The 24,226-nt window shown below is 40.7% G+C and overlaps 1 protein-coding gene across 6 annotated transcripts in view; it reads right to left on the bottom strand.

Moving 5' to 3' along the window:
• The window catches only part of LOC125458504 (serine/threonine-protein kinase 32B-like), a 320,594-nt gene that overhangs the window by 82,483 nt on the left and 213,885 nt on the right, over window positions 1-24,226 (bottom strand). For all 6 annotated transcript variants that reach the window (XM_048543851.2, XM_048543844.2, XM_048543828.2 and 3 more), the window contains exon 5: window positions 6,902-6,939. In XM_048543851.2, coding sequence (XP_048399808.1) covers window positions 6,902-6,939 — 38 coding nt within the window. The remainder of the gene's footprint in view (window positions 1-6,901; window positions 6,940-24,226) is intronic.

Raw genomic sequence — 24,226 nt, 5'->3', positions numbered from 1 at the left:
GGGTAAGATGTTTGGTAAAACACCAACAAAGGAATTGCATACAAATAATATAATATGCTCATTATTGATGCACATTGTATGTTTATCATATTGCTCCTTAGTCTGTGTCGTAAATTAATTGCAGAATCAAATGATTAACCCTTACTTCAGTTGTGTAAACTTAAGCACAAAGTTATCATTAAACTTGATATCTTTCAATCTTCACAGGGATCATTAATATTCAAGTTGCAACATTTGGCTCTACAGTGCCCATGGTTTTAATGCCCAGAGATAATCTAAATGAAGGAGGCTGACTTACACTGACATTTAGAAGTTTGCCCTGTTCACCAGTTCAGTGTGGGCAATTGCTTGGGAATGCTGTGCAAGCATAGGGAGCATAGAGACACAGCAATAATTATGTCTTACAACTGCATAAGGAACAGCCACTGGTGCTATTTAAAAGCATCAGCTGGGGCCTTACAGGTGAGATTTTGTCTTTCTTTTACTGCTGCAAATTCAGTGGGCACTATGTCCCTCGCTGCTGGAGGATTTTGCACAAGTCAATTGACTAGGAAGTGAGGGGCTGCTGGACATTTGCAAGAGTTTCAGTGATTTTTGAAGGTGTCTGAGCAGAAAATCTGTCCTCAAATCATGTGAGAGCGTATATATGTCCCAGGAGCAATGCTATCTGGAGCATGAGGGCAGTAGTCTGAATCTGTATGGTACAAAACAGCAATAGCTATTGATCTCATGACATCAGTCTGAAAGTCCACAGCAAAACCCAGTTGTTGATAAGACCTTGCTTATTTTGCAATGGAGGCAGTAGCATCTGCCATCAGATGTTGCATAATGATGGGCTCTATACTCCGATGGAGAAGGCTTCCATTTAAGCCCTGGAAAGGACAGGTTCCAAGCTCTATGTAACATTCCATGTCAACTTGGAGCTAGATCACTCCATGCTCCTTGACAATGACAACAAGCTTTTCTGTGCCAAGCCTGATAATGCATCAAGCGTTTCTGTGTGCCAGTCCATCGTCTCTTTCCTGTACACTGTCCTCACCTGAGTCCTGCAGTGGAACTTGTGTGAAGTCTCAGTCTTTGGGATGTTTGATATACATGCTCACCCCTGGCTTTGCCGCAGTTCACTTGTGCCCAGACTCAACATTCTGATCCCACTTTATAGTAGCCTCTAAAATTCATGCAATCACCAGTCCATGAGCTGTTGTCTGAGAATACCAGTAAACATTGTTATCCAGGAAGACTTCAGTGGTGCTGGTTGCAGTAGCCTCTCTGACAGCTTATAATCCCTTGGCACCAACGCCCATAATGGGTTTAGAAGATGCAGCCATATCTCTTTCACATCTGATCCACACCACATTCTAACCTCCACCACTCTCCCAACCCTCCACAGTTTCTTTAAAGCTCCCTTGTGTTAAATGTCAACCTGACCTGCAAGAGAGCAGGAGAGATATCTGTTGATGTGTTGAAACATGGTTGGTAATTGCATACAATAGCTGAATGGTTGGCTGGGTGTAGAAGCTATGAAATATGGATATGAGGTTTAGAATAGTGGTACTGGTGTGAAATAGAGGAGAATGTTAGATATGAATCTTGATTGTTAAAGATTGCTATGGACGTGTGATGGGGATACATTGAACAGTGTGTGAGTTTGATAATGCACGAATAGCAGAAATCCTCACTTGTGTGAGGTTATCAAACATTTTTTACTGCAATGCAGCTGTGCCCTTGGTCCCCATATTGACCTCTGTCATCATTTGCTGCTGTTCCCTTTGAAGTGCAGATTTGGAGGGTCTCTGGCCCTCTGCAGAAACATGTCTTATATCCTACTTCCATCTTCAGGATGAGGGTCAGGATCAGGGAGACACTGGAAATCCTCTATCCGGCTTGTTTAACCATCACTTGTCTTCCTTGTGAAGAACACCAGCAGAAACAATTCCAAAGTGTGCTTCAGCCAGAATGCATCTCCTCTTAAAGAAGGTCACATTGCTTTAACTTGTGCATTGACCTTTGCCCCTTGCTACCACTTAACAACTGGTGTTTAGCACCACGTTGCATGCCACAATCATGGGAATGTAAAGGCAGTAAAAGGTTTTACACTACCTAATGACTTAGATTGGGTATTGCATCATTATACATTGTGATCTCTGCACCTGCAAATGAGCCACATACCATTATTAGCCTTGAGTAACTTTCCAATCATGTAATTTCATTCTTTAACAGTTCATTGGTTTGATTGACATTCTACAATTCAGTGTTCACTGGGCTGAATCTATGAGACCATGTCTCCTACATTATTTGTATTTACTTCGGCTGATAAAAAATGTCAAGGAACTAGCATCTGATATTTAATCAAAAACCCCATCATCGGAATGCATTTACAACTTGTGGTCTTCTCCTGCAGGTAACATCCTTGATTATTTGAGGGTGACCATAACATAGTGATTTTACAATGGGGCAGGAGGAGGAAGAGGTATTCTCCAAATCTGGCTTCAGTGGAATTTGGATCAAACCACTGTGGGGTTGTTTTCAATAACAACCAAGATTGGCCAGCGGCAAAAATAGCCTCTTTATTGAACATCCACAGTAGCATGGTTCGAGGTGGCAATGGAATCCATTGTACAGCTTTACAGTTACCTCTTTTATACAGTTTTTACATAGCTTAGCATTTTAGCACCATGGTGTGACATAGTTGTACCTGTTGTGCTCAAGTTTGTGTGACATCTGTCCTGGGGAACCAGGAGATGGTTTAAGCACTTGCTAAATGCTGGCTGTTACTCTTGATGGGGTTAGAATGGCTGTCTGGTCTGAGCTTGCACAATTAAGAGGTGTTAGTCCTTTTGTCTGTAAAGTTAGTAATGCTACTAGAAATACTTGTCCTATATGATTTAAATAAGTGAGAAATTATGCGTGTACTAAATAGAAGTATAGAAGATATTAAATTGATCTCCCGGAGCTGGGTTGTGAGATTTCATTTACTGTTGCCGGTTTTGATAGTTCATTCATGAAGTTTCATGGAGTACTATTTTGATAATAAGTTTCTTAAAGGGGATAGCAGCCCTATTTAATGTGTATTTGTAAAGTATAAATCCGCATGTTAGCACAAAATGATAATCCTAAATAAAAGTTAGAAATAGTTAGTACAGTGTTATAGAAATAGCTAATGTATAAGGAAATTTTAAAGAAATAAAGAACAGCAGACTGGAGGGACATACTGGTGGAGAAAACCATTCGATATCTTGCAGCCTATTCAGATCCCAAAAGATGGTTACTATGGACTAATTAATATTATAAATCTTTCCACAGTTTTGACTGAGTTATGGAGACTCAATGGTGACAAATGCATTGTTCTGAGTAGGTTACAATATTAACACTTATTCAAGGGTAGCCTTTGATACAGAAACAGATCTAAATACTGCTTGTAGCACGGGGCTGATAAGAATTTAAAGGTGTAAAGAAACAGTAATGGGGCAGAAAGGAAGTTTAATTTAGTTTATCTTGTAAGAGTAAAATGTATTACAAAAATAGGGTTTTATGAACGAGTGAATGGAACCATGGTACATTAAACATAGAGGCTTGTGAATGCATTAGTAACGAGAATCATAATACAATATCTCACACAGCAAAAACTAACCATGATGCTGCTTGGCCTGCTGTGTTCATCCACTTCTACACCTTGTTATCCCAAATTAACTATCTAACGGTTTAAAATAACAAGGTGAAGAGCTGGATGAACACAGCAAGCCAAGCAGCATCTGGCCTGCTGTGTTCATCCAGCTCTACACCTTGTTATCTCAGATTCTCCAGCATCTGCGGTTCCTACTATATCTAACTGTCTCGTTGAACTAACCATCCCCCCCTGCAGTTGGTGTTAATTGTGTTATTTGTCCGTACCTGCCTCATACATAAACATAGCCACTCTCAATTTTACATCACAAGCTTGAACTTGCAGTATATATCTAAGTAACAGTATTTAATGCCAAATGCTCATGTCAATTAAATGTGTGTTTTGGCTCTACTTTCACAAACAATATATAAATTATCGCTATTTTCGTACTTGCCCATTAATTCTTCAGTTGCATAATACAATTGCCATTATTGCACACAATGTTTTTGGTAGTATTAACAAACACTGCAATACTATCTGAATATTCATAAAACTATAGATTGTGCATGCACTATCACGTTTTCATACAGATCTACATGTAATACATTTGAGTGTATTATTTCATAGCTCATTTGTGTTTTACCCTTTTCTTTCTGTGAACAAATAACAAACACAGCATTATCTTTTCAAGGTATGGTTAATTTTGAAAGCTATAAGTCCGCTGAGTTATAAATAAGAAGCAACATTTTCTTTTCAAAATGATGTACATAAAAGGTTGTGCCACTGGCTACGCCACCAAATTGCAACTTGATCTTTTAATGAACTGTATTCATTGAATTATTCCAAATGCTGTTTACTTCAGTAGAAATGCAAGTGTCTATTTCCTAAATGTCAATACTATCTTTCACTGACGACTAGTAACCTTTCTGACAGTTGAGCTGTAGCTATAGGTGTTGAACCACCCAGCATGATACCTTCACAACTGGCACTTCGAGTATGTGCAATGTGATTTATTTTCTTGTCCACAGCTGCCTTTCATTCCCATAGAAAGCCAGGTCAAGGAAGAATGCACGTGGAATAACAGAGAAAGCCATTAATCACTTTTCAAAACCAGCTCCTCGTCTGGAGCTTGTTCTTCCTCATCAAACCTGCATCCTCTCTTTATTTTACTGACCAACTCTCTACCCTTCTTATGGTATCAAACCACAACGATGTGGAGCACATCCCCTCTGCTTGGCTCCACCTTGCTCAGAAAGACTTTGAGCTGCTGCCGCTAAATCTTGGTTGTGCACATACACTCTCAATTCTCAGTGAGGCAGTGCATCAGTGTCTCACCTCATGAGCTGCCTCTGATATCTTTCAAATATTCAACCTGCCGTCACTTATTGAATTCCATCAGTTTACAGACAAGCTAGTCCAGCTTGGACTGGTTATTTAATATTCTATTTCAAAAATATTTCCATTTAGTCATGATGCCATTTAAATTATTTATTTTTATTTTCTATTAACTTTACATCATTAGTTTTATTTTATTGCCAGGCATATTTCTGCTTCAATCCTACTTGAACCCATACCCTTATTCCTCTCTTTCTCTCAGTCCTCTCATGTTAAACAATTACATAGTTATCTATCAAAAAGGGCATTTGTAACTGATCAGGAATTTCTATTTTAAAAAAAATTCCGAAGTGCATTTTTACACTGCCAAAACTTCAGGTTTTTTGTGCTAATCATTTTTTTAAAAGTGTCTTCAGCTCACAAATTACAACATTGGGACAAACCCTAATATTACAGTAATTCCCATATGAGATGACCCATGAATTATTGGAGATGCCTGCATTTGTTAATCAGTATTAGTGGATTGAACAGATGTCTTCCACATTTCCCATTTCTCCCAACAAGTGCTCAAGCATCTGATTCTATCTTAGTCCATCTAATGAATCCTTTTCTAGGTGCCTGCAATATTTTTATTCTACTTGATTATAGGGAACAAAATTCTTTCCCAAAATAGTGTTTGCCTAAACATGCTGTAACAAAACATAAAACATTCTGCTACCAATTTAGCATGATGTTGTCTTAGATTTTGCCTAAATGCATAAGGAGTTCAAAACAAGCCTCAAAACATGAAGGTTTTATCCCAGCTTTATCTAATGCAAACCTGTGGTTGTTTGTTAATTGATCCCACAACAACTGGCTTGAGGGAGGAACCGAACTACTCAATTCAAATATAAGCGCTGACGTGATTTATTCAGATGCAAATCTAATTGTCATATCAGTGATGTATTGAAGTAGAAGGGTCTTGTCATGTAATGATAATGTCCCTAACTCTGAGCTAGAAGGCCTGCATATTGATTTTACGTAATAATCATTTAATGTCTTCTTGAATGCCTGATATCTAGGCATTGAATTCCACACCCTAACTATTCATTGTATGAAAAACTTCATTCGCACCTTGGATTTCCTGCTTTTGAAAAACATCTTAAACTGTTAGCTCTGGCTCTCAATTTTATTTTGTGAGGGAAACAGTGTGTCCACTGAATTATATCTAGAATCATAGAATCCCTACAGTGCAGAAAGAGGCCATTTGGCCCATCAAGTCTGTTCCGGCACTCCAAACGGCATCATACCCAGGAAAAAGAACAAACCTCCCTCAAGTCACCAGATCCGAAATGCTAACTCTGTTTCTTCCCTCACAGATGTTGCCAGACCTGCTGTTTTCCAGCAACTTTGTTTTTGTTCCTGATTTACAGCACCTGCAATTCTTTCAGTTTTTATTTAGCATCATACTCAGACCCAGCCTCTCACCCTACCCCTCTAGCCTGCATATCCATATTCACCATGGAGCAATTTAGCATGGCCGATCTACCAAACTTTCACATCTTTATACTGTGGGAGAAAACCGGAGTATCTGGCAGAAACCTGCACAGACATGGGGAGAATATACAAATTCCACACAGATAGTCCCCTATGGCTGGAATTGAACCCAGGTCCCTGGAGCTGTGAGGCAGCATTGCTGACCACTGAGTCACAGTACTGCTCAATTATATGGCTTAACAGAAATCACGAATGATACTCCAGTGCTGAGGTGGGATATATCACCCTTAATGGGGGTTTAATTGGCTGTTGCCTGCAACAAACAGCCCCAGATTCTGCTGCTCACTGAGATAGGATCAATTGCCCCTGAAACAACAACACCCCCGACAACCCAAACCCCTCCCCCATCTCACTCGACTGCTTCCAAGATCTCCTGTTACCTCCACAAAATTCAGCCTCAGGAAAAGAGAATATTTAGCAACTTACCATGTTCATCAAGAAGGATATTGTCAGGCTTGATGTCCCTGAAACAAAAAATGTAGAAAAGTGAGGTTATGAGTTATTTTTGGAGACAACTAAAATCACTTAATTTGTGCCATTCCTGTTTCCAGAATGAAAACAATGCAAAATCTTTAAGTATCATGTTAAATTTGAAGATTATTGTTGTATGTTACGTTCAATTGTCATGTGTTTCAGGAAAGTTGATACAGAAGCAGTTCTTCGACTAAGCTCTTATTTTCAATCTGTGTTCCTGATATTTTCATTACTGTTTCATGACTGTGATTACAACGACATCAATTGTGGTTATATTGTGCTTCAAGTAGTCCAACATGACAATATGCTTCACAGAAATGCGCTAAAACAAAATATAACTCTAAGCCACATTAGGAGATGTTTGGGGACATGATTAAAAGCATTGTCAAAGTGCTGGATTTTTTTAGAGACTGTTTTAAAGGAAGAAAGCAAGACAGGGAGCTGAAAAGCTGAGGCGTAATCATTCTGCGATAATAAAATGTGAGGCTGGATGAACACAGCAGGCCAAGCAGTATTTCAGGAGCACAAAAGCTGACGTTTCGGGCCTAGACCCTTCATCAGAGAGGGGGATGGGGGGAGGGAACTGGAATAAATAGGGAGAGAGGGGGAGGCGGACCGAAGATGGAGAGTAAAGAAGATAGGTGGAGAGAGTGTACGTGGGGAGGTAGGGAGGGGATAGGTCAGTCCAGGGAAGACGGACAGGCCAAGGAGGTGGGATAAGGTTAGTAGGTAGATGGGGGTGCGGCTTGGGGTGGGAGGAAGGGATGGGTGAGAGGAAGAACCGGTTAGGGAGGCAGAGACAGGTTGGACTGGTTTTGGGATGCAGTGGGTGGGGGGGGAAGAGCTGGGCTGGTTGTGTGGTGCAGTGGGGGGAGGGGATGAACTGGGCTGGTTTAGGGATGCAGTAGGGGAAGGGGATATTTTGAAACTGGTGAAGTCCACGTTGATACCATTAGGCTGCAGGGTTCCCAGGCGGAATATGAGTTGCTGTTCCTGCAACCTTCGGGTGGCATCATTGTGGCAGTGTAGGAGGCCCATGATGGATATGTCATCAAGAGAATGGGAGGGGGAGTGGAAATGTTTTGCGACTGGGAGGTGCAGTTGTTTGTTGCGAACTGAGCGGAGTTCAGTTCGCAACAAACAACTGCACCTCCCAGTCGCAAACCATTTCCACTCCCCCTCCCATTCTCTAGATGACATGTCCATCATGGGCCTCCTACATTGCCATAATGATGCCACCCGAAGGTTGCAGGAACAGCAACTCATATTCCGCCTGGGAACCCTGCAGCCACATGGTATCAATGTGGACTTCACCAGTTTCAAAATCTCCCCTTCCCCCACTGCATCCCTAAACCAGCCCAGTTCATCCCCTCCCCCCACTGCACCACACAACCAGCCCAGCTCTTCCCCCCACCCACTGCATCCCAAAACCAGTCCAACCTGTCTCTGCCTCCCTAACCGGTTCTTCCTCTCACCCATCCCTTCCTCCCACCCCAAGCCGCACCCCCAGCTACCTACTAACCTCATCCCACCTCCTTGACCTGTCCGTCTTCCCTGGACTGACCTATCCCCTCCCTATCTCCCCACCTACACTCTCTCCACCTATCTTCTTTACTCTCCATCTTCGGTCCACCTCCCCCTCTCTCCCTATTTATTCCAGTTCCCTCCCCCCATCCCCCTCTCTGATGAAGGGTCTAGGCCCGAAACGTCAGCTTTTGTGCTCCTGAGATGCTGCTAGGCCTGCTGTGTTCATCCAGCCTCACATTTTATTATCTTGGAATCTCCAGCATCTGCAGTTCCCATTATCTCTGATACTAGCGTAATCATTCTGCATTGTGGTGTAGATGAAGAGGAGCCTATTGATGGACTAAGCCTTGATTTCCAGAAAGCATTTGATAGGAATTCATATAAAAAGTTATTATGCAAAGTTGGAGCTCATGGTATGGGGAGTAACATGCCAGCATAGAATTAAAATTGGCAGGCTGGCAGAGAACACGGAGTACATATGAATAAGTCTTTTCCAGATTGGCACAACGCGATGAGCGGTGTCCCGCAGTGGTCTGCACTGGGCCCTCAATGTTTTGCAATTTAAATCAGTGGCTTAGATAAGGGTTTGAAGGTAATAGTGGCTAAATTAGCAGTATAGGTGGCAAAGTATTTCGTGAAGTTGACATAACAGGGATGGAGATGAAAATAGATTGATCAAGTGATTGGGAAAATATCTGGCACATGAAGCACAATGAAGAAACCATGAAATTATTCACTTTGACAGGAAGAATGAAAAAGCAGAGGACTGTTTATACAGTGAGTGACTGCAGAATTCTGAAGTGCATAGTGAACCAAGTGCATGAGTCAGTACTCAGTCAATATGGAGAGACAGCTAGTGACTAAAAACGTTAATGGAGTGTATCTTTTATTACAAGAGAAATTAAACATAAAAATAATCTTGTGATTCAATTATATGGGGCATTAGTGAGATTATGTCTTGAATACTCTGTATGGTTTTGATCTTTTTTTAAATAAGGATCTAAATATATTGGAGGCTGTTTAGATACTAGGATTGATACTAGGAAAGAGTGGTGTTATCAGGAAAGGTTGGACAGACTGGATTTATTTTCACTGGAGTTTAGAAGATTGGTGGATGATTTAATTGCATTTTATAAGATCTGGAATGGTCTTGACAAGGTGAACAAGGAAAGGATGCTTCATCTTGTGGGTGAATCCAGAACTAAGGGACACTTTTAAAATTGTGCATTGCACTTTTAGGACCGAGTTGAGGGTGCACCTTTTCTCTCAGTGAGTTGTGACTTGGAAATTCTGTCTCCAGAAGTGGTGGATGCAGTGTGTCATTGAACACTTTCAAGGCAGAAGTATATAGATTCTTGTCAGGCTAGAAAATCCAAGCGTATCGTGTTTAAATAAGAATGTGGAATTGGGAACAAAAATGGATCAGCTGTAATCTTTTTGAATAATTTTTTTTCACAGAATTTGTTTTTTTTTATTGAGCAGTTTGACTGTTTGTCCCCAGTCATTGAAATAAAAGGAAAATATTGTGGATGCTAGTATTCCAAAATAAAAGCACAAAATGCTGGAGAAAACTGGCAGATTTGGCAGCACCTGTGGAGAGAGTTCTCCAGCATTTTCGGTTTTTATTCGTCTGGATTGGTAGCCCAGTGATATCTTCACTGCATTACTTAGAATCATAGGTCCTGCAATAGGTCACATATGGCGCAGGCATGGTGAGTCTGCATGGAGCATTGACAAAGTGTTCTTTACTTTTGAAACTAGGTATAGTGGGTGAGTGATATTCAGAAGCAGATTGACAGGTGTACTATCTAATTCAAATTAGATTTAGATTAGATTCCCTACAGTGTGGAAACAGGCCCTTCGGCCCAACAATTCCATACTGCCCCTTGAAGCATTCCACCCAGACCCATCCCCCTATAACCCACACATCCCTGAACACTACGGACAATTTTGCATGGCTAATCATAGAGAAATTCCCATGAATGAATCTCATTGACAAATAAATAAAATTGTTCCCCAAAGCTAAAAACCACCATACATTTTAGAAATAATGAAAGTATTCCTATTGAAAACAGAAGTGCTTTCTGTTTGTAAAATGTGCCATCATGCATGTTTTCTTAATATTAATTCAATGTGGACTTTGAAGCAAAATATTCACAACATCTGATCGAGAAATTGAGGAAGCTTATTTTGCCCTTTTTTGGCTCCATTTTATCAAAGCCTGCTCGACGCTTGCATTAAAAATTGTCCTTTCTTCTGTTCAAATTACTGAAATAAAAGAAATCCAATAAGTAGGCTTATATTTTCAATTATAATTGCAGCAGCAACAAACAATTTCTGCCCTCAAAACCTACAATAGAGATCCACTAGAGGAAGAGCTGCTGATGCAACTTGGAACAATTCCTCCACTAAAATAGTTGATTCAATTTAAAGAGATTCCAAATCCCAGTCATCTTTGTCAGTTCTCCTTGCTATATCGTTTGCAGTCACGTGCAGAGCATCCTCAGGCTGAAACATGAACCGTGCCCTAAGTGATGATTTACATTGCTTTGAAAGACCATCATCTGCCTTTGTTTCACCTTTTCCATTCCTTCGCACTCCCACCCACAACTCCCTACAACCTCACCAACCGAGTCACCCCAAACCCCAGCCCTGTGAGGCCCCTGTTATGCTTCAGGGATACAGGCTTCATGATCATATTCTCTGCCAAATTCATCCACCTCATCCTCTGCACACTGTGTCACTCGTGGTAACTTAATATAATGAAATAATATTGATTATTATTATTTTGGTTCCAAACTCCATACCTTGCCTCAGTTTCCTGAAAATAATTTTCATTGTCAAATCCGTTTCTGCTACATAACTCCAACTTCAAACAATATAGAGGAACAGTATTTATGATTTGTTCCAACATGTACTGAGCATCTAAAAGTAAATCACATTATCCAGAATAATAATGTAAAATAAGCAGCTCTATTTCCTTAGCCCTCCCCCACCTTAGTTTGCAAATTAACAAAGGCACATTAAATACATTTGACATTGTAGAGCACAAAAGCACTTTAAAAACCCACGTGATGCCTGTCAAAACCATTTAGTCACACAAGTAATTTGCCATACATATTTGTCAGTTCAAATATGTTGTGTGACCATATAGCCTTTTCACTGAGTGCTATTTCTGAGTACTGAGACATACCAGATTTTCTCTTAGTGAACATCTGCTGCAGGAAGAATAAACACATTGTGACTTGCGCTCCCCAGAGAAATTAAACAGCAGAGTTATGACTGTCCGTAGCTCTAAACCTAACAACAAAACATCAGATGGATTTAGGAGTTGCTTCAAAATGATTGCTCATGTTCAATATATGCATTATTTTCTTCTAAGAAGTGGTTATCCTCTTTATCTGTGAAAATGGACCCCATGTGGCATCTGTCTATTTAGATCCACTTGGGCTCTTTTAAACCTGCCAGTTGATAAAAGATACACGTTTATATATAAAAATGCTATGTATTTCCGGCGACCTTCATGCTAAGTCATGGGAAGAAGGATGAAGCAGTTCTTTTCCTAGCCTAATGTCAGGAATGCTAACCCAAGTGGTTTCTGAAGTCAGCCCTTTTTGAATACAGTTGGTTTGCTTTTGGCATTGTGAAATGTCTCTCATTGGGAGTTCAACAAATCAAGAACAGACTACGGCATGGTTTAAATGCCAATGAAAGCTTAAAGCAGCAGATGGCCAAAGGGAGTTAAATGATCATGTACACAGATCATTAAAATGTTGTAAACAAAAATAGGAAATGATTACAAAGCCTAATGAAATATACTCCTTGATTTCTGGTGGAGTAGAACATGTGTTTAAAGCTGGTGTAGCTATTCAAAGACATGATTAGACCACAAGTGGAGTACTGAATGTGGCATCTTATTGAAGATGAACAAACCTTAGGAGGCAGTACAGTGTAGATTTACTAGAATGATCTCTGGATCCAGAGTTAAATTACAAGCAGAAATTACAAGGAAAAAAAATTGCAGAAGCTGGAAATCTTAAATGAAAACCGAAATTGCTGGAAAATCTCAGCAGGTCTGGCAGAATCTATGGAGACAAAGCAGAGTCAATGTTTCAGACCCAATGACTCTTCATCAGAACATCAAAGACGGATTCTGAAGAAGGGTGAGTGGACTCAAAATGCAAACTCTGCTTTGTCTCCACAGTTGCTGCCAGGCCTGCTGGATTTTTCCCACAATTGTTGAGTGTTTTCCAGCACATTCTGCTTTTATTTTACACAAACTAGAGTTTTGCTCTTGTGGGATTTAAAATATTAAGGGACAAACGGATTCAAGATGTCAAGATATTAAGAGAAAACAAACACAGAGAATGCGAGAGAAACTCAGCAGCTTTGGCAGCCTCTATGTTTCAGCCCAGTGTGACTCTTCTGCAGAACTGATATAACTGCTATAATGAGAACCGAACAATTCCAAAGCATTTTGCCTTTAAAATATATGAAGAGGAAAGGATAAGCCAGATAGAGAGACACTCTGATGAAGGGTCTAGGCCCAAAACGTCAGCTTTTGTGCTCCTGAGATGCTGCTTGGCCTGCTGTGTTCATCCAGCCTCATATTTTATTATCTTAGAGAGACACTGGGCAGAGTTTGGATTCCATGATGCACACCACCACCCACCTCTCCCCCACCACCTGCCCCCCACCATCAGCCTCATTCTCCTCCCCATATGTAGTTAGAGAATGAGTGGAATAATCAAAAACATGTCGTTACTGTGCAGGAGACTCATAGAAATTTAGGTGCGTTCAGATGCTTAACTGGCCATTGTTGGGCCACCCATTCAATTGAAGCTCCCAGACAATGGACATTCTCTGAGGCTCTAAAGGCCAACTCAGAGGATAAAAGCCAGATCTCTGGAAATGAAGTGAGTGGAGCAGAGTGCGAGGTGCAAGGAGGTGGTCACCGGAGGAATGGTGTTGGAAAAGTTCAAATCCAAGGCAGGGGATGGTTTTCAGTGGATCTCCTTCTACTCTCTAGTCCCGAGATTGTGTTGTGAATGCCCATCAATAGGAGCAAGGATACAGGCAAAACTTACAGGGTTTGTTGGGCAGCCTCCATGAACCACAGGAGACCTATGTTTAGTCCATTAAATCCCTGAGCTGTTGAGTTGCGTCTCCCAGTCAGTATTCCTTAGAGAAACATGCTCATGATTTCTTAATCCAATCATTGCATGTGATCTGAGATCATAACAGTCTCAAGCTTCATCTTATCCCCACATCACTTAAAGCATGACATTCTACTGGTGCTGCTAAATGGTGCCCTGTTGTAATCTAATGTTTGTGTATAGTAGTTAGCTGCACTAAATGTCTGTTGCATTCTTCAATACCACATTATCCACTTTTGGTGTCTTATTTTATACAAATAATGTAAGCAGTGCCGCATCAGGTAAAGCATCCTTCTGGGGGAAAAATCACATCACCAGCCACTACTAAATTTGACTGAGTTCAGGAATAATTGGCATTAGGTGGCTCAATTGGGAACTTAATTGATATTCCATTGCCAATGTGTGCGATTCCTGCGCCAGGAATCCATCCCCATTCCTGCCAAATTTCAGAACGTTTTCTGAAGGCAGGAATTGGAGGTGGGCACTCCTGCATGATTCTGCCCACACCCACACTCAACGCTGCCATTTGCTTTCCCTGACAAGGTAGTCTAAATTTAGCTCACTACTTCTGTCAAGATGCAGGGGAGGCAATGTCCAAAAACAAAACTAGATCTTTCAGGAGTGAGAAACCATTCAATTCTCTTTGCAGACAGTTAATTGATGCCAGATTAATTGTTATTTTTAAATGCAAGATTAATCAGTTTCTATGAACCAGACTTATCAAATGATAATTGGCCACAGACAAGGTTCGCACTGAGGTCAGCCATGATCTCTCGCTGAATGACGGAACTGGTTTGAGGGATTAAATAACCCAGTGCAGCTTTCATTTTTCAAAGAGGATGAAACTTTCCCTGTTGTTTCAGCCAGCAGTTATAAACATCATTCAACAGTGTAGTAGATAATTATCACATTACTGGGTGTGAAATCTTGCAGTACATAAAATGGCGACCACATTTCCAGCTTAATGATAATGCCTACTCATCAAAATTAATTGCTCGGTCATAACTTGCTTTGGAATATCAAAGGGCACAATATACATAGAACATAGAACATAGAACATTACAGCACAGTACAGGCCCTTCAGCCCTTGATGTTGTGCTGACCTATCATACCGATCTAAAGCCCACCTAACCTACACTATTCCATGTACATCCTTATGCTTGTCCAATGATGACTTAAATGTACTTAAAGTTGGTAAATCTACTACTGTTGCAGGCACAGCGTTCCATTCCCTTACTACTCTCTGAGTAAAGAAACTACCTCTGACATCTGTCCTATATCTTTCACCCCTCAATTTAAAGCTATGCTCCCTCGTGCTCGCCATCACCATCCTAGGAAAAAGGCTCTCCCTATCCACCCTATCTAACCCTCTGATTATTTTATGTATCTCAATTAAATAACCTCTCAACCTTCTTCTCTCTAATGAAAACAGCCTCAAGTACCTCAGCCTTTCCTCGTAAGATCTTCCGTCCATACCAGGCAACTTCCTTGTAAATCTCCTCTGCACCCTTTCCAAAGCTTCCACATCCTTCTTATAATGCAGTGACCAGAACTGTATGCAATACTCCAAGTGTGGCTGCACTAGAGTTTTGTACAGCTTCACCATAACCTCTTGGTTCCAGAACTCGATCCCTCTATTAATAAAAGCTAAAACACTGTATGCCTTCTTAACAGCCCTGTCAACCTGGGTGGCAACTTTCAAGGATCTGTGTACATGGACACCGCGATCTCTCTGCTCATCTACACTACCAAGAATCTTACCATTAGCCCAGTACTTTGCCTTCCGGTTACTCCTACCAAAGTGCATTACCTCACACTTGTCTGCATTAAACTCCATTTGCCACCTCTCAGCCCAGCTCTGCAGCTTATCTATGTCTCTCTGCAACCTACAGAATCCTTCGTCACTATCCACAACTCCACCGACCTTAGTGTCGTCTGCAAATTTACTAACCCATCCTTCTATGCCCTCGTCCAGGTCATTTATAAAAATGACAAACAGCAGTGGACCCAACACCAACCCTTGCGGTACACCACTAGTAACTGATCTCCAGGATGAACATTTCCATCAATTACCACCCTCTGTCTTCTTTCAGCAAGCCAATTTCCGATCAAAACTGCTATATCTCCTACAATCCCATTCCTCCGCATTTCACACAATAGCCTACTGTGGGGAACCTTATCGAATGCCTTGCTGAAATCCATATACACCACATCAACCAGTTTACTCTCATCTAACTGTTTAGTCACCCTCTCAAAGAACTCAAAAAGGTTTGTGAGGCACGACCTGCCTTTCACAAAACCGTGCTGACTATCCCTCATCAATTTATTCTTTTCGAGATGATTATAAATCCTATCTCTTATAACCTTTTCCAACACTTTACCAACAACTGAAGTAAGGCTCACTGTTCTATAATTACCAGGGTTGTCTCTACTCCCCTTCTTGAACAGGGGAACCACATTTGCTATCCTCCAGTCATCTGGCACTATTCCTCTAGACAATGACTAGTTAAAGATCAATGCCAAAGGCTCAGAAATCTCCTCCCTGGCTTCCCAGAGGATCCTAGGATAAATCCCATCCGGCCCAGGGGACTTATCTATCTTCACACTGTGTAGGATTTCTAATACCTCTTCCTTGTGAACCTCAATCCCACCTAGTCTAGTAGCCTGTATCTCAGTATTCTCCTTGACAACATTGTCGTTTTCGAGAGTGAACTACATTATATCAATGTAATTTTTAATGATTGTATGATCTTATAATCAATGTTCAATGAAAGACCGAAGTAATGGAAAAGAATGCTCCAAGAGTAAGCACTGTACATGATTATATTGAGAACTTGAGTTCAAAAGTGAAAAAAATATTGATTTTGGTCTTCAACTCTGCAATGATCTGGCACTTCTTTTAAAAAATATTTATATCATTCTGAACATTGCATCAAAAACAACACTTACAAAGTGATCAGAGATAGTAAGAACTGCTGATGCTGGAGCCAGACACAACACAGTGTGGAGCTAGAGGTACACAGCAGGCCAGGCAGAATCAGAGGAGCTGGAAAACTAAGGTTTCAGGTTGGGACCCTTCTTCAGAAATGTGATTTCAACAAAATGCCCAGCATGCCACTTGGAGAGTTTTTTTTTAATGGTGGTTACTGATTTGAGCTTTACACCAATCAGAAAGAGAGGGAGAATTAGACTACAAGCACGCTCATGCTAGGGCAAGAGGCCCATAATAGCAGAGATACTACTATTAACATTCTCCGCGCAATCAAGGTTGTGGAGAAGTCCTAAGATGCTTGGAAATCAGTGAGAAGAAATTTCCAGAAGCAGAGGTCTGTTGGGATGGTGACAAGAAAAAGATAGCCTATGAGGATATTGAAAACATGAGTTTAAGGAACCCATGTTAAGGAATAGTGAGCTGAGCTAGTAGATTGATTTGAGGGTCTTGGGGAGAGAAATATAGCATCTAGTGAAAATACAGAAAATTATTGCAAGGAAACCTATTATAGTAACAAGAAACTTTAGCATGGAGAAATGGGGTACGCTTCATTGAGGTTTGTGTATCTATAAGGGATAAAATGAAAAATCATTCTTCCTGATGGAACAGAAAGTTGACAAATCTCTGGAATCCAAAGGACTTCACCCTAAAACAGAGATATTAAATGAGCTGGTAATTATTTTCTGAAATTCTTCGAATGTGCCTACAGTCCAGAAGGTTGCAAATGTAGCCTCACTGTTTAAGAAAGGAGGGAGAGAGAAAACAGGGACCTACAGACCTATCAGTGTGACATTGTTAGTATGGAAATACCAGGCTTTATTATAAAGGATGTGTTTGCTGGATATTTAGAAAATGTGTGTCTGAATGTATGAAGTCAACATGGATTATAAAGGGGGAATCATGTTTGAAAAGCCTGATGGAGTTTTTTTGAGAATGTTACTGGCAGAGACAAGAAGAAGGTGTCTGTGTATGTGCCATAGTTAGAATTTTAGAAGGCTTTTGAAAATGACCATCACAGGAATATAATGAACAAAGTTAAAGTCATGGAATTAGGGATAGATGTACAAGCATGGATTGAGAATTGACGTACAGGCAGAAAACACACAGTAGGAATAAATGGGTCACTCAGGTTACCAGTCAATGGCCAGTGTGGTAGCTCAATGAATCATGCTTGGGGCTCCAGCTATTTATACTCTTGTCAATGATTCAAATGGAGGCTAGTGTAATATTTACAAGTTTGCAGTTGATAAAAAAACTTGATGGAAATATTAGTTGGGAGGATTTTAAAAACTTCAGCCAAAGGTGTCTTCTCCTAGCCCAGGCCCAACAGTTTGGGATAGCAGTAAAGGCCTGACACATGGTGGGGGGTCTCCCAGTGTGGCAGTCTCTCACTGTGGCAGTCTTGTCAAAGAGGGCTGGTCTCAGCCAGGAGTGGTGTTCTTATCCTGGCCTGGGGGTCTCGTGGAGGTACCGTTGGTGACTTCTGTGTATTCCGGCATGCCTGCATGGAGGACTCGTCCTTGATTTGGAGGCGGTTTTCTGGTTTTTCACCAGCACAGTCCTGGCGTGAGGTCTCGCCTTGGTGTGGCAAGGTAGTCTCGGCCCACTGGTGCCGTATCGGCCTGGCATGGTGGTCTCAGCCCGAACTTGTATGGCTGTTTTACCTGGTTTACAAGTTACCCTGAATCCAGGAGCAATTCCTTGAACTGTGATGAACTTTTTAGTTTTTATTCTGTTCTTATTTTATTCTCTTCTTATACATCTACAGATACCCTCTTCTTATTTATGACTTCTTTCATTAATTTAGTTGCCATGGAATGGAGACTTCTAAAATTTTGCGCCTTTTTTTGTAAAAATGCATGTGACAATAAATTGCTATTCTATTCTATTATTTTTAAGAGGTTTTAAGGGAATATACAGATGCTGTTTGAGTGGGAAAATGCATAGCAGATGAAATATATTGTGGCTAAGTATTAGGTGCAGAATATTTTTTAAAAATGGTAAGAGATTGGAAAGTGTTGATGTCCAAAGGAATATGGTGCCTTAGTTAAAAAGTCACTGAAAGCTAGCCTGCATGTTTCGCAACCAATTCTGAAGGCAAGCGGTATGTGAACCTTTATGACAAGAGGATTTGAATACAGGAGCAAAGAAATCTTGCTTCAGTTGTATAAACTGCTGGTGAGACTACACCTGAAGTTTTGTATAACAACAATACTAACAAATGATATACTTGCTGTGGAGGGAATGCAGCAAAGGTTCACCAGGCTGATTCCTGGGATGGGGAGACTGTCTAATGAGGAGAGTGTATTTGTATTCTCTGGAGTTCATAAGAATGAAGGGATAGACAAAGTAATTGAAGAATGACGCTTCCCTGGCTGTGGGATCTAGAGCCAAGAGATACATCCTCAGAATAAAGGGCAAATACTAAATACTGAGAGAATGAGCACTTAGAAAAGGGGCTGAACAGACTATTCCAGCCCTTTGTTCCTATTCCTATTTCTGATGTTTGTAATAGTTCTTTTCTAGCGTATTATAGTTCATGTTGTGCTCTTGTGCAACAAACCTTTATAGCCTTTTGATAAAAATAGATTGACTGACATCTGTGAATACGCTCAGTGATTGACCTCCATAGCAAATGAAAGAAACTTAAAACTTATCGTCTATCTAGGCAAGTTTTACTCCAGCACAAAAACAGAAAATGCTGGTTCAGCAGCACCTATGAAGAGAGGAACACAGTTAATGTTTCAAATCTGGTATGGCTGTACATCAGCACTGTGCAAGCATTCTCTGTGTGTAACTCTGGGATCTGACTTGCTCAGTATTATCATCAGCTGGGATCATAACAACATATATAACAGCACAGTCGTAGTTTGGGCAGGACAGTTCATGGAGCACATAATCAAGTGGAGAGACTGTTGTATGGAGCAAGTGTCACCACCATGAACTACATTTCTCTCAAATAATAATTTACAATTCTTGATAGCACATGCCCTGGTTGTTTCCAACCTAACACCATTCTGCAGGGAATCGCCAGAGAGAGGCAGTGATTGCTGATCTGACAACAAAATCCCAGTGGAAAATGCAGTAAGTGCATAAGATAAATGAAGTTGACCTCCTGCTAATACATTCTATTAGAGTCCTACTAATCTCCATGTGGGCTAATGTTTGGTACAATAATTTTATAACTTGTCAAGTATGTGGAAAGAGTTAACTACAATTTGTAAATTGTTTGCACTGTAGATATCAACCTAGACTTCCCTAAACAAGGCAGAGCTATCTGCAGTTCAGGTTGTTGGAACTGGATCATGATATACAATTAAAAATCAAATTCAGTTTGGAGGTCATCATGGTGTGATACCTTCATAACTAAGGAAGAATTCACAAAATTGACTTCTATGTACAATATATCAAGGAGTTTTATAGCTTCCCCATGTAAAGCAACATTATTAAATTATGAAAAAGCTGGTCTGCAAACTAAAGTTAGTAAAATCACAATATACAGGTCAGCCTTTCAAAACACTTAGAGAAAATAATGTAACGTTAAAGTAAGATTGTTCTTAGTATGGCAAAAACATAAAACAGGGTGAATCTAAAATGTAACATCTAATATCTAATGTATAAACTTAAGTGTTTGTTTACATTACAAACTTGTCCCTGTTTTTCACTCATGTCTGGGATACCTCTTATCAAATCATTTCCCTTAGTAATTCGAAAATTTGCATGAAGTATTTGAATGTTTATCAAATTGGCTGAGGAGTGGGTGGTACTTCTTAGCATTGGCAATCAAGGGGGAACAGGTGGCAATTTTTTTAACAAAGTGCTCAACATATTCGCAGCATTTGCAATGAAGCTCAAAACATAATTACTCCGGGAAACTGGCAAATTGACATTTTGTTAGCGTCAGTATGGTTTCTGGATCCTGGAGTTGTTCAGGATGGTTATCTACATTGCCATCTGGGTGATAGGTTGGTGGACAAGATCAGTAACAGTTTATGAATCAGTTGGATGAAATTCAAATGAGTTCCATAACATGCAGTGCATCCAGTCTGCCACACTTTTGTCCATTGAGTGAGAGTGGAGACTATTACTTTCCTCTCTTTTCAAAAGAAACTGGTTTTCATTAAGGAATGCATTCAAAGTAGCAACAACATCCACAAATTCCCTGTAAATACTTAGATGGTGTTCTTGAAAATTAGGTCCTGGATGAAGTAGGAGAGGCAGAGCTATGGAATAGTGCCAACTCTGTATTCTTGACCAATTTCTACAGTTGAGAACTTCTTATATACATTCATGAAATTAAGGAGTGGTGATTAAAACAAAAATTATAAGCATTTGTTGAACTGCAAGTGTTGTCAAAAACATGCATTCTTGAAAAATTCAGTCAAGGGACATCAGCGCCACTAGCAAGGGCTGCATTTATTGCTGGCTCGGAATTGCATTGGAAAAGGTATTGATGAGTTACCTTCTTGAACCGCTTCAATTCTTTGGGGTTTGGTACACCCACAGTGCTTTTAGGAAGAGAGTTCTAGTGACAGAATACAGTTGCCTGCACGGATAGTGAAACATTTAGAAAGGAAGTTGCAATTGGGGATTTTCCATACATCTGCTGCCCTTACCCTTCTAGGTGGTAGAGGTCACAATTTTAGAAGGTGCTGTCAGTGAAGTCTTAGTGAGTTACCAAAATGCATCCTGTAGATTGTACACACTGTTGCCACTTTGCAGCAGTGGTGAAGGATTTGAAACAAAGAAACATAGAAACCTACAGCACAAGAAGAGGCCCTTTGGCCCTCCAAGCATGCGCCGATCAAGATCCTCTGTCTAGCCTGTCATCTATTTTCTAACGGTCTGTGTCCATTTGCTCCCTGCCCACCCATGTGCCTGTCCAAATATATCTTAAAAGACGCTAACGTGTCTGTGTCTACCACATCCGCTGACAAAGCATTCTAGGCGCCCACCACCCTCTGTGTAAAGAACTTTCCACGTATATCTCCCTTAAACTTTTCTCCTCTCACTTTGAACTCATGACCCCTAGTAATTGAATCCCCCACTCTGGGGAAAAAAGCTTTTTGCTATCCACCCTGTCTATACCCCTCATGATTTTGTAGACCTCAATCAGGTCCCCCCTCAATCTCCGTCTTTCTAATGAAAATAATCCTAATCTACTCAACCTTTCTTCATAGCTAGCCCCCTCCATACCAGGCAACATCCTGGTGAACCTCCTCTGCACCCTCTCCAAAGCATCCACATCCTTTTGGTAATGTGGTGACCAGAACTGTACACAGTACTCCAAAAGTGGCTGAACCAAAGTCCTATACAACTGCAACATGACCTGCCGACTCTTGTACTCAATACCCCACCCAATGAAGGAAAGCATGCCATATGCCTTCTTGACCACCCTATTGACCTGCGTTGTCACCTTCAGGGAACAATGGACCTGAACACCCAGATCTCTCTGTTCATCAATTTTCCCTAGGATTTTTCCATTTACTGTATAGTTCGCCCTTGAATTTGATCTTCCAAAATGCATCACCTCGCATTTTCCTGGATTGAACTCCATCTGCCATTTATCTGCCCAACTCTCCAGTCTATCTATATTCTGCTGTAATTTCTGACAGTCCCCTTCACTATCAGCTACTCCACCAATCTTACTGTCATCAGCAAACTTGCTGATCAGACCACCTCCTACAGATCATTTACATATATCACAAACAACAGTGGTCCCAGCACAGATCCCTGTGGAACACTACTGGTTACAGGTCTCCAATTTGGGAAACTCCCTTCTGCTACTACCCTCTGTCTCCTGTTGCTTAGCCAGTTTTTTATCCATCTAGCTAGCACACCCTGGACCCCATGTGACTTCACTTTCTCCATCAGCCTGCCATGGGGAACCTTATCAAACGCCTTACTGAAGTCCATGTATATGACATCTACAGCCTTTCCCTCATCAATCAACTTTGTCACGTCCTCAAAGAATGCTATTAAGTTGGTAAGACATGACCTTCCCTGTACAAAACCATGTTGCCTATCACTGATAAGCCCATTTTCTTCCAAATGGGAATAGATCCTATCCCTCAGTATCTTCTCCAGTAGCTTCCCTACCACTGACGTCAGGCTCACCAGTTGGTTTGGATGATCAATGTAGTGGATGAAGTGCCAAATAATCAGGCTGCTTGTCCTGGTTGGTGTCAGCTTCTTGAATTTTGAAGTTCCATTCATCATTTACACATTACACACATTTACTCATATTATCTTTTCTCTTCTTCAGGCAGTGATGTCAAAACTGAAGGACACCTTGGAAGCTGTCTCCTATCCCTCCATTCTGTCCCCCAAGTCTTGCTTGTTGGGTCACAATTGGAGTAGTTTCAGAGAAATGTAGGAGTTCTTAGAATAGTTACTGCATAGAAAAAGGCCACTTGGCCCTTTGGGGAAAGAGCAATTTAACTAGTCCCACTTCCTTATCTCTTCTCCCCAGTCTTGGGAAGTTTTTTTCAACAGATAATTAATTCCCTGAAGTATTTTACATCCTTTAAGGTTGAAGTCCTTAACTACTTTCGCAGGATAAGCCTTCTAGATCCCACACACTCTCTGCAGAGAGAAGTTCTTCCTCATGTCATTGGTGCTTGTTTTGCCAATCATCTGAGATCAAATTGATCTTTCGATTCTGAATCTTTCTGGAAAGGGATAAATTCTCCCCACTTTACCAGAAGACTACTCCAAAATAGATTCATCCTGTCCATAGACTGGAGACTGCAGTTAATGATATGAGGATGATATTATTGGATAATAATAGCTGATTAAGTGTTAGCATTGAGGCAAGCAGCTGGGCAGTAGGTCTGTCATGACTGGTGGGCAACATGACCTTAAAAGCATTAACAACAATAAATACATTAAGACCTTTGACATTCAGAATTCTAGTACTTTGACAGAGTGGTTTATTGTATTGGCTAGTTTAGTATTGTACAATGATTAAATGATTGAAGTACAGAAGATGACCACTCAGCTTGTTATGTCTGTGACAGTTCTCTCCAACTCACCTCATGTCACTCTCCTGCCTTTTTCACACAGTCCTGAAAATGTTTTCTCTTCAGCCAACAATCCAATTCCCATCTGAAAGCCAAGATTAAATTTGCATCCATCACACTTTCAGTTAATGCATTCTAAGTCATAACCATATGTTGCATTAAATGGTTTTTCATGTATCCTTTGCTTTATTTGCCAATCACATCAAATCAGTGACTTCTGGTACCTCTTCTGGCAGACCTCCTCTTAATCTTTTCACTAAGGAGAACAGCTGTGGCTTCTTCAACCTGCCCACACAATTTATGTCCCTCATGCCTGAAGTAATTCTCGTGAATCTTTTCTGTACCCTCTTTAATGCTTTCACTTCATTCTTAAGATGTGAGCTCGGAACAATGGACAATACTACAGTTTAGACCAGGCTTTTATGCATATTTACCATAATTTTTTAAAATTTACTTGTGGGATATGGGCATCATTGGCTGGCCCTAATTTATTGCCCATCCCTAGTTGCCTTTGAGAAAGTGGTGGTGAGCTGCCTTCTTGAACAGCTGCAGTCCATCTGCTGTGGGGTGGCCCACAATG

The sequence above is a fragment of the Stegostoma tigrinum genome, chromosome 1 (genome assembly GCF_030684315.1).
Source record: "Stegostoma tigrinum isolate sSteTig4 chromosome 1, sSteTig4.hap1, whole genome shotgun sequence".
In the NCBI taxonomy this organism is placed as follows: Eukaryota; Metazoa; Chordata; class Chondrichthyes; order Orectolobiformes; family Stegostomatidae; genus Stegostoma; species Stegostoma tigrinum.
This window is presented reverse-complemented; position numbering and strand designations above follow the sequence as displayed.